We start from the raw sequence: 18,401 nt of genomic DNA, 5'->3' as shown, positions 1-18,401 counted from the left end.
AAGTCCAATGGAACATACATCAAAGCCTCAATATATCTCTGCAAGAATTTAAGGGGTATATTGAGGCCCCCTACTCCTCTCTGGTATCAAACAGAGCCATAATACCGCTATATACCAGAGCCCAAACTATATTATTTTAATTCAGGAGAAAACGTTGTATTTTGCAATCTTTTGCCTTGGATTCTGGCATATTATTTTTGGTCTAGCTAACAACTAGCTCCTAACACTCGTACGTCCCAAAAAGTAGTTAAAGGATAGGTGTGTCTGAAAAAAGTTTGGAAACGCTGAAAATGAACATTTCAGCAGGGCTTAAAGTTACGAGCTCTGCATTTGCATTTTAACGTAATTTCGAGAATTTCATTATTCTTTCGAATCGCCCGTCTGAGAGCGTTTGAATCTCCAAATCCATAAAACATCTGCAAATACTTATTACCTATTCAAGTAGTTAAAGGAGATAAATATAGCATTTATTACAATAGCACTGCACAGAGACACACGTCCACAGCTCAGCCACGCATGTTATGCTTTCAGCTACCTCTAAGCATTGTGTAGGGGGGGGGGGCACATATTTAATGAAGCAGCACCATGACATTAATAGCCATAGAGAAGTCACACAACAGTTAAAATTAATATTCATGAGACAATCCAGTAAAATACAGAATTTCACATCTTTAAGGAGTGATAAAGTGCCATGTTAGGTAAGCAGCGATGGTTCATATAGTTGCCTGGCCAGGCACCATGACCAGAAGGTGCCAAGTATATAGGCTTCTCACTATGTGCCACCACTATTGCCACCCCTCACCAAAACCCAAACAATATATCTTCCTATGGTGGACTTGACATGTCCAAGAGGGATAGGTGAACCTCCCTAAATTTGTTTCGGGAGGGGCCACATGGTGGCTCAGTGGTTAGCACTGCAGCCTTGCAGCGCTGGAGTCCTTGGTTCGAATCCCACCAAGGGCAAAAAAACATCTGCAAGGAGTTTGTATGTTCTCCCCGTGTTTGCGTGGATTTCCATCCCATACTCCAAAGACATACTGATAGGGAAAAAAATGTACATTGTGAGCCCTACGTGGGCTCACAATCTACATTTAAAAAAAAAAAAAATAAATAAATTTGTTTCGGGTTTGCACTGCTTGGGGCCCTGATTTGTTAATGATTGAACAGGTTCGGATAGAACCAGAAGTGACTCCCGAGTATAATAGGTGGAGGTGCAAAAAATAAAATAATATTTATACGCTTCTCTTTTGGGACTCCAGTGCTCTTGGACTTCTTGAAAACGTCATGCTCCCGGGGTCACAGCTGAGGCCTGTGATTGGGTCTCATTACTTATTTAATTACTTATATTAGCAAAAATATTTATCTTTTTGTTGTCATGTTCATGAGAAAACCCAAATTAGAATTCCCTTTTTTAACTAAGTACACGTAGGAATAGCCTTAAGAAAGGCTATTCTTCTCTTACCTTTATTATTCTGATCCGCGCCACTGTTCCTGAGAAATATCTTCTTTTTTCCTTATGTAAATGAGTTTTCAGACAGCATTGTGGGCGTCCCCTGTGCTGTCCAAAAACATTCCAGCAACGCCTCTGTTTTTTTCTACGGACTGCCTCTCCTGTTCAGCCACAGGAAAATGGCCGACAGACATGCACAGTTGGCGCTTTTGGATGAAGACACTGGAGAGTTTTCGGACAATACAGGGGACGCCCCCTCGGAAAGGGGAGTACCATGGAGAGGTGAGTAATGTTATTTTTTATATTATTGACCCTATCAACAGCACAAATAAAATTTAAGTAATAGAGTTGGACAACCTTGTTAAAAAATCTATAGCTGTTTGAAGGGAAATATTGTCAGGAAAATCGAGTTCATCGCTCACCCTCATAAAGTATTTTTGTCCTATTTAGATTAAATAAATTTGACTACAACCTTTAACCCTTAAACAACCCTGGACCTCTAGACATTAACCCATAAACCACTCTAGACCATCTCCTTTCATCACCCTACACTACCCAATGTAAAAATAATATTTTTTTTTCTGCTGCCACTAGGGGAGCCCTTCATATGCAAATATACAGTATAGTATAATTTTGATTCCTATGAACCACTTATACATTTAGGAACATCACTACCATCACACCTCAGGATGGAGCATAGATTTTCTATATATCCTATACTATCCAGAGCTTCCAAAACAAAATGCAAAACAGTTTAGAAGGTGCAAAAAGCTGAAATGAACAAGTAAAAGAAAAATAAATTCTAAAATTTTTGATTCCAGAATTTGTGAAACGTCCCTATTTTAAGTCAAGCCACAATATTTTAGACTTCATCTCTCAGCCAAGGTTTCTACTCTATGTCCGTTTTTAAGGAACGGAAATGTAATTGACCAGATGGGAATGATAGCGCGGTGTAATAGTAGCCATCGTTCTTCCTTACTGGCACTGGGCCCTAATTCACAAGCTCTTTTCCCATGGAAATGCCTCCACTGAGGGCAGCTGTGGAGGAGAAAGGCCAGTACAGAAGCAACGCTTGACGTATTAATGACACATTGAACTACACTGGTCGTGAGCCAGCAGCGTTGTATAAAGCATATGGTCTCTCACAGGAACATTACCCTGACATGTTACTGATAGTAAAACAAAATGAACCCCTGTTGGTGGAGAGTGTAAACTCAAAGACTAGTTGACCAATGTCAAAGACATAAAACATGATAAAACAGTGCCATACGTGTCATCAGGTTGTGTCCGGAATTGCAGATCAGCACTCTTCGCTTCCCTGGAGCTGAGGCACAATAGCAGACATGACGGATGGACAGGTGTGACAACAGTAGACAGTCCCTGTGAAGTAGCAAAATACTCGTAAATTTAAAAGGGTTTTGTGACTCCCTAAAATGTACCGTAAAAAGCCTTGTATATGGGCCTTTGCAGATCACTATGGTGCATAGTATACTGTGTGGGGTCTCTGTGGAGCATTATACTGGGAGGGGGCTCTGGGGAGACTTTGTAGGGCTATTGTGGCAATTATACTTGGGGGGGGGCTCTAGGGAACATATTATACAGTGTGGGGCCACTATAGAGCATTATAATTGGGAGAACACTGGGGACCCTATAATACTCTGTGGGGCCACTATGGAGCATTATAATTGGGAGAACATTGGGGACCCTATAATACTGTGTGGGGCCACTATGGAGCATTATGATTGGGGGTACACTGGGGACCCTATAATACTGTGTGGGGCCACTATGGAGCATTATAATTGGGAGAACACTGGGGACCCTATAATACTCTGTGGGGCCACTATGGAGCATTATAATTGGGAGAACATTGGGGACCCTATAATACTGTGTGGGGCCACTATGGAGCATTATAATTGGGGGTACACTGGGGACTCCATAATACTGTGTGGGGCCACTATGAGGCATTATAATTGGGGGTACACTGGAGACCCTATAATACTGTGTGGGGCCACTATGGAGCATTATAATTGGGAGTACACTGGGGACCCTATAATACTGTGTGGGGCCACTATGGAGCTTTATAATTCGGGGTACACTGGGGACCCCATAATGCTGTGTGGGGCCACTATGGAGCATTATATTTGTGGGTACACTGGGGACCCTATAATACTGTGTGGGGCCACTATGGAGCATTATAATTGGGGGAACACTGGGGACCCTATTGTATTGTGTGGGGCCACTGTGGAACTTTATAATGGGGGGAGCAATGTGAGGAATATATTGTGTGTGGCCCTGTGTACTATACCTGTATCACAGCTCCCTCACTATGTCCTTGCACATGTATGAGGTGCTCGATGGCTGTGACCTTCCCCATACAATACTGTGTATGAACTGACCATGGAGCTCCTGTAGCCTGTACAGTACTATAGGAGATGACTATACAGGGAACACACTGAGTAATTCCAGTCAGAACGTGTGTAAGATATCACTGACAAAGTTGTGAGGTAAACTTACTAACCAATCACATGTCATCTCTTATTTTACATTAGCTCATTACCAAATGAAAGCTGCCACAGGATTGGCTACTACAGGCTGATGCTGCCACAGGATTGGTTGCTGCCGGCTGCTCTTCTCTCTCAGTGTGTAGCCGCCTTTTATCCTTTGGGCACTGCTTGGAGACTCCCTCCATTGCTGCTTATGATAAAGTATTACTGAAGTGAATGGCGCTCAAACACAATGTTGGACACATTGGTGGCACTCAGGGCCGTCCATTACTATCAGCACTTCTACAACATAGAAAGTGAGCGCACATTTCTCCTCAGGAACATCCATCCTTGTTCCTAGACAACCCTCGAAGCCCAGTCAGGTACTGTATAGTAAACCCTATGGGTCTTCTTTAGCATAGGCTACAAGATAAAGTGTCTTTGTCACCCATAGCAGCCAGAACCGCTGAGGTAAAGTGAAAGCAGTGCTGTGAAGGCTTGCCATGGGCAAAACAGACAATTTTTTCTGTCAGAGTTTCCTAAATCTGCCTCAGCCTTGTCTGAAGGAATCCATAATGAATATTTTCGATCCCATGTGCCGTAAGTGTGACCGTTTATTAGTCACATGTCCTGTTTACAGCTCAGGCCCATTCAAGTGAATGGACTGAGCTGCACTATCAAGCACAGACACTGAATAAAGTATAGCGCTGTGCTGGATATGCCGTGAAGTGGTCCCAGTGCTCATGAATATGCTGGGGTCTCTTCATACAGCTAACGGGTGGATCAGTGGCGTAACTAGAAATGGCGGGGCCCCGTGGCGAACTTTTGACATGGGGCCCCCAACCGACAACTACGGCAAAGACCTCGACCGACCCCCTCATCCGCACTCTATTATGTCCCTTAGCAAGCCCTGCACACAGTATTATGTCCATTAGTGGCCCCTGCACACAGTATTATCCCCCATAGTGGCCCCTGCACACAGTATTATACCCCATAGTGGCCCCTGCATACAGTATTATGTCCCTTAGTGGCCCTACACACAGTATTATACCCCATAGTGGCCCCTGCACACAGTATTATACCCCATAGTGGCCCCTGCACACAGTATTATGTCCAGGATCAGCAAGAAAATAGGGCCCGTAACGGCCAATTAAAAAAAAACAAAACACAGCAGTAGCAGCTGTCACCGGGCCCCCTAATGGCCCGGGCCCTGTGGCAGCCGTCTCCGCTGCCTCCATGGTAGTTACGCCCCTTGGGTGGATATTCTGGGTGTCAGACCCCCACCATTCTGATATCACAAAACTAGATTCCCACTAGTGCTTGAGTCTCGGTACAAGTCTCCGTCCCCCATTCCGCTTAAAATCGCCAGAGAGAAAAGTCCTGCAAGGGGGATTTTACTCCTTGCAGGAGCCAGGGGAAAACCCGGTGGACCCCATTATAGTCTATAGGGTCCACAGATTTCCATGTATAAACACTTTTTAAGCAGATAGGATTTTTGTCTTTCAGGTTCTCAAGAAGACACGTAGGACGGAAACCCAAATGCTAGTGTGAACCAGAGTCACGCAGAGGATTTCTTAGCCTGTATACATTGGATCAAACCATCAGCAGAAAAAACAAGCAAGGATTTTATGGTAAGATGCAGAATTAATACAGAATTGTGCCTAAGATTCTACCGCTAATAAGTTTTGGGATATAAGCAAAAATATTTCCTTTCACTGACAGTAAACACAGTTATTGAATGGCAAGGAATTGAAACACAAAGTATATTAGAAAGTTGCAGAACTTTTCATTATCTAATGATTACACATTGTTCATTTCATTGACCATCATGAGTATAGGTCATCAATAAAAGATCAGTGTTGGTCAGCTTTTTTGAAGGGTAAGTTTTTTGCGTATGAGTGCTTTGCCTCTTCACTGCTAACCAAACACAGAACTATACGAGGGAATAGCTATATGCGGTGCCGAGGTAGCAATCACTACCAGGCCCTAAGTCTGAGGGGGCCCGAAGGCTGCTGTACATTGAAAGAAGACACCAGTATTATAGATAGCACTTGGCAAGTGGAGGACCCTTTACAGATTTAGCATTAGGATCAAGGAGCTTCAGGTTACATACATAGTATAGTGGCTATGCTTGGTGTTGTAGCTCAGCCCCATTCACTTGATTGAGACTGAGCAACAAACAGGCCATGTGATGAATGAATGTGACGTCACTTGGCCTGTGAAGCGGAAGCAGCACTCACTGGAGTACAATCATTGTGGGGTCCTGGATATCAGACCCCCACCAATCAGATATTGATGACCTATCCTAAGGAGAAGCCAGCAATATTTTATTCCTAGAAAACCCCACATATAAGTGGAGTTTCTAGTTATATACTAAACACAGATGCGGCAGAGTTAACCAGAATATCTGCAGCGAGATAAATTGTGAGATGTCTGATCACAGAAGGCAGCAGAAACCAATGAAAAAAGTTTTTTCAATGACATTTTTGGCTTTTATTATACACACAGTATACATGCTTTGGCTTTTCTTGTCTTCATGCTGCAGAAGTTCGGGTTGACTCTGCTACAGTTCTATATTATCATTCTAGGGTATATATATCCTATACAGTCTTGGTGGTTCGCGCCCACCCCCTCCCCAAATATAGTTTTGGCACCGAAGTATCCATCTGCCCCTCTGCCATCACTTTCCACCTCGCATGTGTCCAGTTCGTAAACACAGGCAGGTTCTTTTATCCCGGCTGGTTTATAGGATCCTGCAGAGCGCGGCTGAGAAAGTCTGGAGGACAATAATTTGTTCCATTGTACTGAGAATTGTAAGTGTTGGCATGAGCAGCTCCCGCGGGCCGGCCTTCCTCCTCTAACCATCCTAATGCCTCCAGCTAGCCAACACAGACAGTTTAACGCTCATTTATTGCAACGGTCAACATATCTCCCCTGCCAAAAAAAAAAAAGTTTGTAGAGAGAAAGACTTAGATGATCATCCCCGGCAGGAGGGGTTAACTGAGCTGCATTCAGGAAATCTCTCACATCCTGAGTCCCAGTCCCCTGTAAGTGTATATTATGGTGCTGTTCTGTGCAGCCAGCTGATGAAAGCCGAGCCTCAGTCAGGATAAAATGTCAGAGGGGCTCAAGGCAGAACACGGCTCCTCGCTCCCACTGCAGACATTTATACTGCTGATGTGTCTTAGCTGGCTTTTAATTTCTTCCAGAGCACAAGGTAAGGCTTCCATACTTTCCTTGCAGACAGACACGGTAGCGTTCCATTTTTTTTTTTACTTGCTGCCTTGGGCAACTTCTCTGTGTTGTCTTGTAAGTTGTCTTACCGATTGTGCTCAATCCCCATTGTTCTCCACTCGCTGTAAACCTGCTGCTAGACTTGCTACCGCAAGTCAATTCATTCCCCCTGCTATGCTTGCTGGGTACAGCGGCAGCAGCCTGGAGTTCTTTACTGTAGAGGAACCACAAGTGACAGCATGTCCTGTCAGAACAAGCTGTGTGATACAATAAGAACACAGCTGGAAAAGCTAATGTTGAACAAACTCTTTCTTAATTCATTCAAGTGCATGTGCTTGAAAAGTATATAAAGCCACTGGGGGGCACATAACCATGTGCTAGCAGGCAGATGCAGCAGAGCTGAGATTGTCATTTGGTTTAATGTGCTGTGATATAACTTGCACTGTACATAGGAACGCATTACATCAATTCACTTAAAGGCAATTAAATTAAGGATCTAGCAGTGTCTTTCTGTACGTTACAGAGCTGAATTTGTCACTACACTTTCTTTTATATACAGATATAGCCAATTTTTAAAATGACTTTTAATACATTAAGTGAACAGTTGTTAATGACTTTAAATCAATTTATTTCCCATTGCTTTCAATGGCTTATGTTGTGAGGGTGCAATGGCTTATGTTATCAGGGCGCAATGAGATCAAGCTAAAGACAGCGACTTCTATATAATGATAACTTGGAGGATAATGAAATAAGTTTACCCGCCGTCCTACAGAAAACCACAGATAACATGGTTGGGATACCACAATAACAAACTCATCTCTGTATAAACAATAACAGTACTGTTGTATCTGTGTACAGTAAATACATCTATGGATTGTATATTCTACAATATGAAAGTCACATCTATTATACCCAATTTACACATCCCAAATTAGGCTGCGTTCACATTTGCGTCAGAGTCTCTGTCTGCAGATTCCCTCAAGGTGGCTATTAAAAATTGTCGGACTTTATTCATTTGGGGGTTTCAGTTTATAAGATCGGTCAACCAATGGATCCCTTTACAGTCAATGGGGTTCATCTGGCACAATTAGTGTCTGCTATGTTAAAGGTCTGTGTGTCCGTTGTTCTGGTCTCCCGATGATCCTCTATTCTTTTCTTGCTGTCAGTGAATGGAAACTCACTTTTATAATTCTGAGGCCGTAACCTGTACAGACCTACAATGTAATTCTTTCCACAGTTGAGGGTTTGTTCAGTCTAGGCAATATTCTGTGACACTGGGTTCACACTAGCCTCATCTAAGCATTGTTCTGGCCCATTGGAGGACCAGAACAATGGATAGGAGGACTGCAGAAAAAGCGACCTGTTGTTCTAAAACTGAAACCAGCGGAGGAAAAGGTCCTCTGTGCAGACATTTTCTTCCGACAATTTTTAGGTAGACCCTGCAACGAAGTCTCCAATGCAGATGTAAACATAGCCTGAGACTAGGTTCTCTGTCATTCGGGTCCTTTGAGGGACGTTATCGATGGAGAGCTGGACCACTAAAACAGCAGTTACACGCAGTCACTGACAGACTCCATTTACTATAATGGGGTCTGCTGGTTTGACTGTAGGACAATTTTTGCCAGTTTCTGTGGTGGAGTCTCAAAGATCATTGGATTTTCAACCTATTTAAAGAGGTTCTCTAGGGAGTTGTTGTTTTTTTAAAAAAAATATAGGTTACAGGGCTTTTTAGAATATTTAGTAACTGGGGGTTCTGGGTTGGTTTCAACCCATGGTCAGATATCTGAAATCAGAAGCTGACCCCTGGGTCACTCTGCCCCCTCCCTACCTGGACTGGCAGATTATAGTAAAGCCTGGCCCCCCGAAGCTCAGGTGTAAACAGAGGAGGACGGACGACCCAGAGGCTGTTCAATCCGATGAAACAGGCTTGGAAACAGCCTGGAACCCCTAGGTCTACAAATTCCTAAGCCGGTAAATTAAAAAATACTGCCTGAACAACCACTTTAAAGTGGAAATCCAGGCAAAGTGGAAATCCCAACCAGGAAAAGTGGAAATCCCAGGAGTGGGGGCAATACTCACCTACTGACGTCCTCTGTTCCGGTGTCAGGTCCCACGTTAAAGCCGGTGCAGGCATTCACTAGGCTGGAAATGAAGCAGCTCAGGTGACTACTACTCCGATCACTGGTCACCTCAGTGGTCACATGTTGTATACCAGTGACATGTTACCAGTAATCACCGGTACCCAGCATGTTACTGCTAAGACCAGCAATTGGCTCAGCAGTCACTTGAGCTACTTAATTTCTGGCTTGAACAATGTCAGCATAGGATGGAATAGGGGACCCAATGCCAGGATGGGTAGACTTGAGTCTACTCTGGATGTTTATAGAGTAATACACATATTATCCAGGGGCAGACAAAGGCAGTCGATGGCCCCTGTTCCAGAACATCTATGGACCCCTTGTTTTAAAATATATCTCTGCATAGAGACTTTTCATCTCTTTATCAATTGTCACCAATGAAGCTCATTAGCTTAGTCATTTACCTGCAATATAATAAGCAATAACTTCTGTAAGGTGATCGGGCCGTCTGATCTACTGGGCCAAATACAGCTGCACAGTCTTCACCCAAGGTATGTCCACCCCCAATATTATCTGTACATGACAACCTCTTTATAATATACAGCCAGCCCAGTGATCTCCATCCAGCAACACTTTTCTCCTACAGCAGCCACTACTGGGATATTGTGGTATTACATGCTGAGTCCTCTGGATTGAGAGCTGCTCTTACTTAGCAGATCCCACAGAGGAAGATTCAGACTAGGCCTCTCTCTATAGCAGTGATGGAGAACCTTTTAGACACAGAGTGCTCAAACTCCAACCGAAAACCCACTAAATTATCACAAAGTGCCAACACAGCAATTTAACCTTAATACTGTGCGGATCCACAATTGCAGACAATTACAGACCCGCAAAATACTTGCAATGATACAAACAACAATTAATGTTCACTATTTACATCATACAGAACCTGTTTTATAGTGACTGTGTTATTACAGCCTATATTAATATCACGTGTCTGCTATAAAACAGAAACTGTGTAACATAAATAGTGAGGGACTCCTACTCAGTCTAATCTGCTTCACAGTGGCCCCCCACACAGTAGAATTTGCTCCACAGTGGCCCCCCACACAGTAGAATTTGCTCCACAGTGGCCCCCACACAGTATAATCTGTTCCACAGAGAGGGTTCTGAGTGCCACCTCTGCCACGCGTGTCATAGGTTGGCCACCACGGGTCTATAGTATTCATTTATCCTACAATATGGGCAGGAGTTCTCTTCATGCAACTTTCTAATATACTCTATGTACTAGAAATTGTGAGTGGTTTAAAATATCTTTTTGCTGTCAGTAAATGGTCTGAAAACCTGAACAGATCAAGACTTGCTCACAGCTGGAAATTTGCTATAATGTCATCCAGTCTAGACACATCCGCAGCACAAATCTCTCTCCTGTCCTGATAATTTGTTACAATGTAACAGTGCAGGTAAAATGTATTAGTCTGGAATTCAGTCTATTCCCTTGATATGTCCAAGCTTAAACTGAAGACACCTGTGAAATGTCATCTCTGAACATTCATTTTCTGGATGTAAGCAGCAGTGTTTGCATTCACCAGCAGCAAGCAGAGATCTTAAAAATGTTGAGCAATTGTTACATAGAGTATATGGCTATAGGGCTATTGCACATGACTAAACCTTGGCTACCAGCAGCAGCCAATGGCTGTGTGATTTTGTAGATAAGACTTTGAGAATTGAGCTGCCGTGGGCAAGGTTTTGACCGCATGCAGTTACAGCACTGTCTACCTTATTGGAAAGTTGTAGAAGTTTTCACCGTACAAAGATTCCGCTTCATTTACATACAATCTCTTTAATTAATCTTCCTCCTTCAGTTTTAATAATGGCACTCAGGTATATACACGTGTTACATTATAATATATTTATAGTTATTCCTCATTTAGCACCCTGCGGTTAATTTAGAACTAGTGCGCTCCATTAAACTAACAAGTCAGCTGAGATAGCCGATAAGCCAAGCAATAAATGTGGTGTGTACAGGGCTGAACGCTGTGCTGTAGGCTTGGAGGAGTTCAGCAGGGAGTAGCAGAACCTAATAAATAGGTATACCGCACCACGGTATAAATACTTTATGTACAAATGTAGCAGAGTTTATCTTGACACTTATTGCATAAACGATACTGTGGCAAAGAACATTAACCTGACTCAATGGCTGTGGTAGCATCCTGGTATCCTGTGATAACTGCATACTACAGCAAGTTATCAGTGTAAAGGTAAACTTTGCTCCAACTGTACACCTAGCACAAGAACCTTGGAAGGCAGCTCATAATAATGCTGATAGGTTGCAGTGAGTTATTATTGTCTTCTGGGGGTCGGATTCCTTAGTTATCTGCAGATGAATGGCCTAAATTCTGATAATGTATGTGTTATTTATAAGGAGCTAATTTCTAAATCTCATTCATGTAATTTATTAATAATGCAGCAAGATATCCTGTGGGGAGGAAAGATACTGGATTTGGGCTTTATTATTGTATTATAAAAAGTTCTTCAATTCTTTAATAAGCTTTGTATATCTATTCATGCAAGATCTCTGCTGGCTGTCAGTGAATGGGGCATATGAGGTTGGAAATGTGAACAGAAGTAGTTTATTGCATCCAGGTTAGACAATCCTCAGTAAAGCTCAGTTCACATCTGCATTCGGGTTTCCTTTCGGGAAGTCCACATGGGCACCCCCCCTGAAAACCTAATCCTAAGGAAACCCGTGGACCCCATAGACTATAATGGGGTCGATGTCGTTTCCGCTTGGTTTTCGCACGAAAAATGCAGAGAGAAACGTGCTGCTTGTGGTTTTGGAAATTGCAGCATGTCAATTATACCTATGGAAATGCTGCCGGTTTCCCTATAGGTATAATTCAAGCTGAAAGTCCTCAGAGAAAACCTCTGCAGACTTTCTGTGAAAAGTTCGGTTGGAAAAACCATGATACGTTGCAGACACGTTTTTCCCACAGTGCTTTTTTGCTGCGGCCCAGTTTGTAGTGCCTTAGCCTAAGAGACGCCCTTCTCTTAATATTTGTAGTTCATCTGATGTCATTGCACCACAAATAAAAAAAAAACATAAAAAATGGTCTTAATAAATGCCCTCCAAAGGGTTTTGGGATGGGAACTGGTAGGAGATTTACTAAGCTGAATGCAACAGAATTCTAGAGACCGATATATAGAATCAAGGCTAGGCTATATAGTGACACATTGTTGGCATAAATTTGTGGCATCATGGTCGTGCTGCAACTTTAATGTTTCTCTGTGTACACTCGCGACCTTGAAAAAAATTTGGTACCTATAGACACAACTGCTGTTTCAGATGTCACCACTAGGCGTCTCCACATGGATTCTGCTACTGATACCTGGAGATATCTCCTGTAGGTTTAGTTGCAAAGTTAGTGGCATATAGCAATACTGGTTAGGTCTGTTGGTACAAAAACACCAGGAAATTAAATCATATCTTGCAAAAAAAAAACCAAACAAACAATAACAGATTTGTCAAATTACTCTTTGGGCCAGTAGTACATAATGGCTATCTAAGAGCAATGCAGTAAAGAGTTCAGCTCTACTATATCTGTCTACTAAACAACACAAGTGCACTACATGATATTGATTTTCTCATTCTTAGCCTGGTCACTATATTTATACTCTATTTCACCTTATATATCACTAGACCTGCCATGAGCCTGGGGCAAAACTCATGACAGGTCCTAGTCCTATCCATTTTGCAGTCCGGGCTCACTGCAGGAATCTATGGGTCCATGGAGAGCACAGATATCATCTATGCGACGTTCCTGCAGAAATTTGTTTTAATACGGCTACATTTGTACATAATATATACTGTATAGAGAGAGAGAGCGTATGTATTGTGAGCATTCCAGGAGGTTACTATTATATGCGTATAATTATACTTACATTCTACTGGCTGTACATGACAGGACTTTTCTGATACATTTGTAATGTAATAAATGGATATTAGCCCAGCTGGGCATAGTCTGAGGTCAGACAGGCTTCACTATAGCTGAGATGAGGGTTACTTATACTCATTGTGGTCTGTTGGGCACACATTATTCTCATCACAGTTGGGTATATACAGTGAGAACAAGAAGGCATTATTGTACGGTATATATTGTAATGCTTCTACAGACTGTGAAAATGTCGCCCTTTAAATAGATGTAGCGTGGTGTAGCGCACATTTCACAATAGATCTGGTCACATTACTACTTTTCTTTATTACCTTTGAGTTGAATTGTTTTTAATGCTTTAGCATTTTCTATACATAGGTCACACTGTGACTAAAGAATAGCACAAATACAATAGTTCTATTCATCTTTAATGGCGTGATGGGCATCATAACTCCCAAATTTCACATGACAAAAAGAGGGACAAAATCTGGGTAGTGAGCCACAGTAAGTTTACATATGATGAGCCCCACCTCCATCCCTACCCATGTCCTCTTTGACCCCATTCAACCCCACTTAGACCCTTTGTGCCCGAACATTGTATAATTCTGACATTTGGTAGTATCAAGGCACTAAGTAGCCCCCACACCTCTATGATTCCCCGTATGATGCCCCCACATAATATACATTTCTTTTATGACCTCCACATATTATAAAGTCCTCTTGTGGCCCCACACATTATAATGCCCCCACTTTGTCACTTTTATACAGTATAATGTCTTCTTGTGTCCCCCACACATTACAATGCTCCCTCGCTGTGGCCTCCACAAACTATAATATTCCCTTGTGACTCCCACACATTATAATGCCCCCTCTTTGTTACCTCTACACAGTATAATGTCCCCATGTGGCTCCCAAAATACCAGCAAAAGTTTTTCAAAGTTTAGGTAGTATTAAAGAAGAATTAGACATGGAGTGTTTATACAGATAATTGAGAACGTGAGGGAACCTAGCAGCAAGTGCTCAATATCCCAACAGCACCACTACAGGGAAAATAAGGTATTACACACTTCTTATGTAATGTATGGACATAATCGGTCCTCCAATGCCCTTTGTAGCCACGTTGACTAATAATGTGTCCCCTATTATTACTTTTTTTTGTAGAAACACAAGGGATATGACCTCTTCTAATGTATATTATTAACCCAAATGAGTGATTGGTAGGAAGCCAATGAAATCATATTCTCTGGAGGCATTGTTCCCTCTAGGCCAGCCATTCGGAGTTAAAATGTGCACCCTCTTCAGACATGTAAACCTGTTATTGGTCTCCCTGACCTTATTAAAAGGTTATTTTAACTCTTGCCTTTCCAGAGCACACAAACTATAGGGAACTCTACTTAGAGGCCAAGGCGACTCCCCACAGTCCACTCCTACATAGGATCCTATGATACTTCCTAGCATGGAGAAATAAGCTTTGATGTCTTGACGCAAAGACTATGCACCCTTAGGAGTGGCTGTGTCTGGCATGTGTCCCATCTAAGTAATACCCTCCAAACTGTTTGCTTACACAGCATAGGGCTGTGTAGATAGAAGCCTTCTGCTCAGCAGATGTATATACATTACGGTACCCACCCCCATATGGAACTTATGTATATATATATATATATATATATATATATATATATATATATATATATATAATTAAACATAAATGGCACCATACCAGACTGCCCGATTTATCATGCCAGTTTGGTCGACACAGGTTTAATCACAGTTTGTTAATACATGTCATTTATTAATGATGTCTTGCGTTCGCCGTGTTAAAACCAACACCATGTCTAATGCATTTACCTGGTACTGGATCCAAAAGATACAAGTCATTTTCTCTGTTTAATTTCTCATTAGTTATGCAACTTACATCAGCTCCATTTAGTCTGTTTGTTATGTTTGCAAGCGCTCATTTCCTTTCTTGTGGCTGTCTGCTTGCTGCAAAATTCCCAAAAGTCACACCTCAGCTTATAGGAACATATGGTGTCCTAGTCTGTGCTGGCTGCCGCTGGAGAAAGAGGTTTACCCTGTGTACAGAATAATGTGTCAAGGAGAAGCAATGTCTTAAGATTCTTATTAATCTATGTTAGGCAAGATAGCTGTGATATTGTGGAAGGTTAGGAGTTGGACTCTAGGTCAGAGTATTGTCATGATTCAATTGAAGATCCTATTTATATTTTTTGTTGTCCTTTTTTCCAAATCTCAATTTAAAATGGCAAAAATTTTAAAAAGTATTTATTTATTTAAAATTTACTTAGCGTAATAGGGTCAATATATATTTTCTTGTTAAAGGGGTTTGATAAAATAATGACCAAAATTTCCTATTTGTGTCTGAATGCCAACTGAACTACCAAAGCTCAGATATAATTACTGTACATTTTATTATAATGTACAACTCTGTGCAGCACCATTGTTTTGATGCTGCCAGAGCTTGCTGTGGATGAGATTACCAATGTAAATGGCTACAGTTGTCATGTGTCCCTTTTTATTATTATTTCTAAGTAAGTGTTGTAATTTCTTCTAGTCTGCTTTGCTGTTTTACTTCTCACTGACTCTGCATTCTCTGCTGCTCAGCATGTGCAACACAATTCCTCCTGAGATAGTAATATGATTGTGAAAGCCAGGGAGCAGTGGAGATTAAAGCATACAATATATAATATCCTATGGGAGGGAGAGGGGGAACAATTTTACAAGGAGGTGACAGGTTTACAAAGCCATTTCAGTCACAGTCATATGTTAACCTATATGCACATGAATTTTAAAGACTAATTAACCCTTTTAAGGATTCCTATCAGCCAGATACAAAGAGTGTCTCCCTCTCTCTGGTAGACTCATCATTACATTAGATTGATCGCTTAATGATTTCAATGAGGAATGTGTAATGCTTCTTTGAACATTGAACATATGCTTACAGATTCCATCAGCAGAGATTATATATCTTGGGCATCCCCTTTAAGTCATGGTTTTGACTTTTGGATGGTAAATTGGCCAAGTTTAAAGTAAACCTTGACCTTGAAAATGCAGCCGAACCAATGATCAGTATGTTATAGAGCATGAAATGCTCAGCAGATTAGATATAGCGCAGGAATACTCAACTGGGGAATCCAGCTGTCTGGACCCCTGCACCCACAGTATAATGCTCCTTATTGTCCTATCCACAGTATTAGGCTCCTTATTGCCCCCATTCACAGTATAATGCTCTTTCGTTCCCCCACTCACAGTATAATTTTCCTTAGTGGCGTCACAAACAGTATAATGCTCCTTAATGCCGTCACTCACAGTATAATTCTTCTTAGTGCTCACACCCACAGTACAATGCTCCCAAGTACCCCCACCTACAGTACAATGCTCTTTAGTGCCGCCATCCAGAGTATAATGTCATATTAGCCACCAGCTGCACAGTATAATGCACCGTTAGCCCCCCCGCACACAGTATAAAGCCACATTAGGAAATATTTTTTCCTAATTTTTCATGTCTAAATCTGGGGTGCATCTTATAGCCAGGTGTGTCTTTTTGTCCAAAAAACATCATAAATACTGGACGGACCTTTACATGATGGGCGGAACCCAGTCAACAGACCTTTACCAAAAGTATTTAAGTACCCCTGATATAGAGTTTAATGGGTAAAACTTCAGTTTAACTTAGAACCCATACTCATTTAGTATGAAAGCTTTTCCTGTATGAATATATAGATAAAGACAGAGCTGCTACTCCTTCCTTAGGACCACCCACTGGACTCCTAATAAGGGTTTGAAATGTGCAAACCTGTAGTTATATGCTACTTATTGTTTTTCAATAGATAAGGTAGATTTTATACAGCTGGTATAGGCACTACAGCCCTGCATACATGGAATTAGAATATCTATGGTGGCCCTGAAGTCCGTAAGGGACTGTTTTATGGATATATATGCACTTTGTGCATCATTGTTATAAGGTGATCCATCTTTTGGCCTTAGTATTACCGTACAGATATGCACATTCATCATTCCATAGGAGATCGGGGAATCAATATCTGTGTGAGCTAATGATCACATTATTGCTTTTTACGTAGTTTTCCCAGAATAATATATATAAATATAAAAAAATTGTGCAGCAGGAAAGGTGGCGATTTTTTTGCAGGAAATGTCAAAAGATGGCGAATATATAAATTACCAAACCCTCTTGTCCCTGCAAACATTTGTTCTGTGTACTTAAAGGGAATGAACTTTTTGTCCATTACCTAAATAGGTCCAAAATCCTAAAGACTGAGATAAATCATAACATTTTGTATACCGACATTCACCCCTAGGGGAGCTTTAGAGCTTAGTGCATACTGTTTATACATTGAGACTAATGATAAATCAGTAAACTCTTAAAGCTCCCCCTTGTGGTGGCTGAAGATAGTCAGAATGTTTTTACAGGGAATTTGTAGCTCTGTATCAGTAAAAATAAAGCTTTGATCCCTATAAGGAAATGACATAGTGTTAAAAAGTCATTCCTTTAAAACCAGGTTGCCTATTGCTGATATATAACAGTCTACATTTGTTCTCATTCATCCCCCATATTCTACTGTTCTCTTTATGGAGCCTGAGCTCTAATAGAGGAACAAGTGAATATTTCATGGCCTGTTAAACATTTTGGATTGAAGTATAAAACACTGGATACCGACCTGGCACGCACTATGGTGAGACAGTAAATTCCACGGATTTCGTGCTGGAAAGAAAGAAACGTTTATACCTAAAAAGAGTTTTCTTTTGGATTTTCATTCCACACGGCCTGGATGGAATAGTGAATTGCTGGAATAGTCGAGACTTGAATCATTAATTGTACACTTCAGCGTTAAATATCACCGTTTTTTTGTGCATTCCTAATATTTTCCAGTAATTGAACCCAGCCCATACAATCCCATTATATCTCACTTGTAATGTGCCAAGAGCAGGTGCAATCTTCATGAAAACTCCCCCATACACAAACGTGGGTGCTGGGGAATTAGCAGCTGCTAGGGAAGTGATAACTTCTTTTTTTTCAGTGATATAAATATTATGGCTAGAGATGAGCGAACACTAAAATGTTCGAGGTTCGAAATTCGATTCGAACAGCCGCTCACTGTTCGAGTGTTCGAATGGGTTTCGAACCCCATTATAGTCTATGGGGAACATAAACTCGTTAAGGGGGAAACCCAAATTCGTGTCTGGAGGG

At 41.5% G+C, this 18,401-nt stretch overlaps 1 protein-coding gene across 1 annotated transcript in view; it reads left to right on the top strand.

Annotated features, from left to right (window-relative positions):
- Positions 1–7,047: 7,047 nt before the first annotated feature.
- ADAM12 (ADAM metallopeptidase domain 12) overlaps positions 7,048–18,401 on the top strand; it is a 260,352-nt gene continuing 248,998 nt past the window's right edge. The window contains exon 1 of the mRNA XM_075288277.1: positions 7,048–7,150. Coding sequence (XP_075144378.1) covers positions 7,048–7,150 — 103 coding nt within the window. The remainder of the gene's footprint in view (positions 7,151–18,401) is intronic.

The sequence above is a fragment of the Leptodactylus fuscus genome, chromosome 10 (assembly GCF_031893055.1).
Source record: "Leptodactylus fuscus isolate aLepFus1 chromosome 10, aLepFus1.hap2, whole genome shotgun sequence".
NCBI classification, from domain to species: Eukaryota; Metazoa; Chordata; class Amphibia; order Anura; family Leptodactylidae; genus Leptodactylus; species Leptodactylus fuscus.
This window is presented reverse-complemented; position numbering and strand designations above follow the sequence as displayed.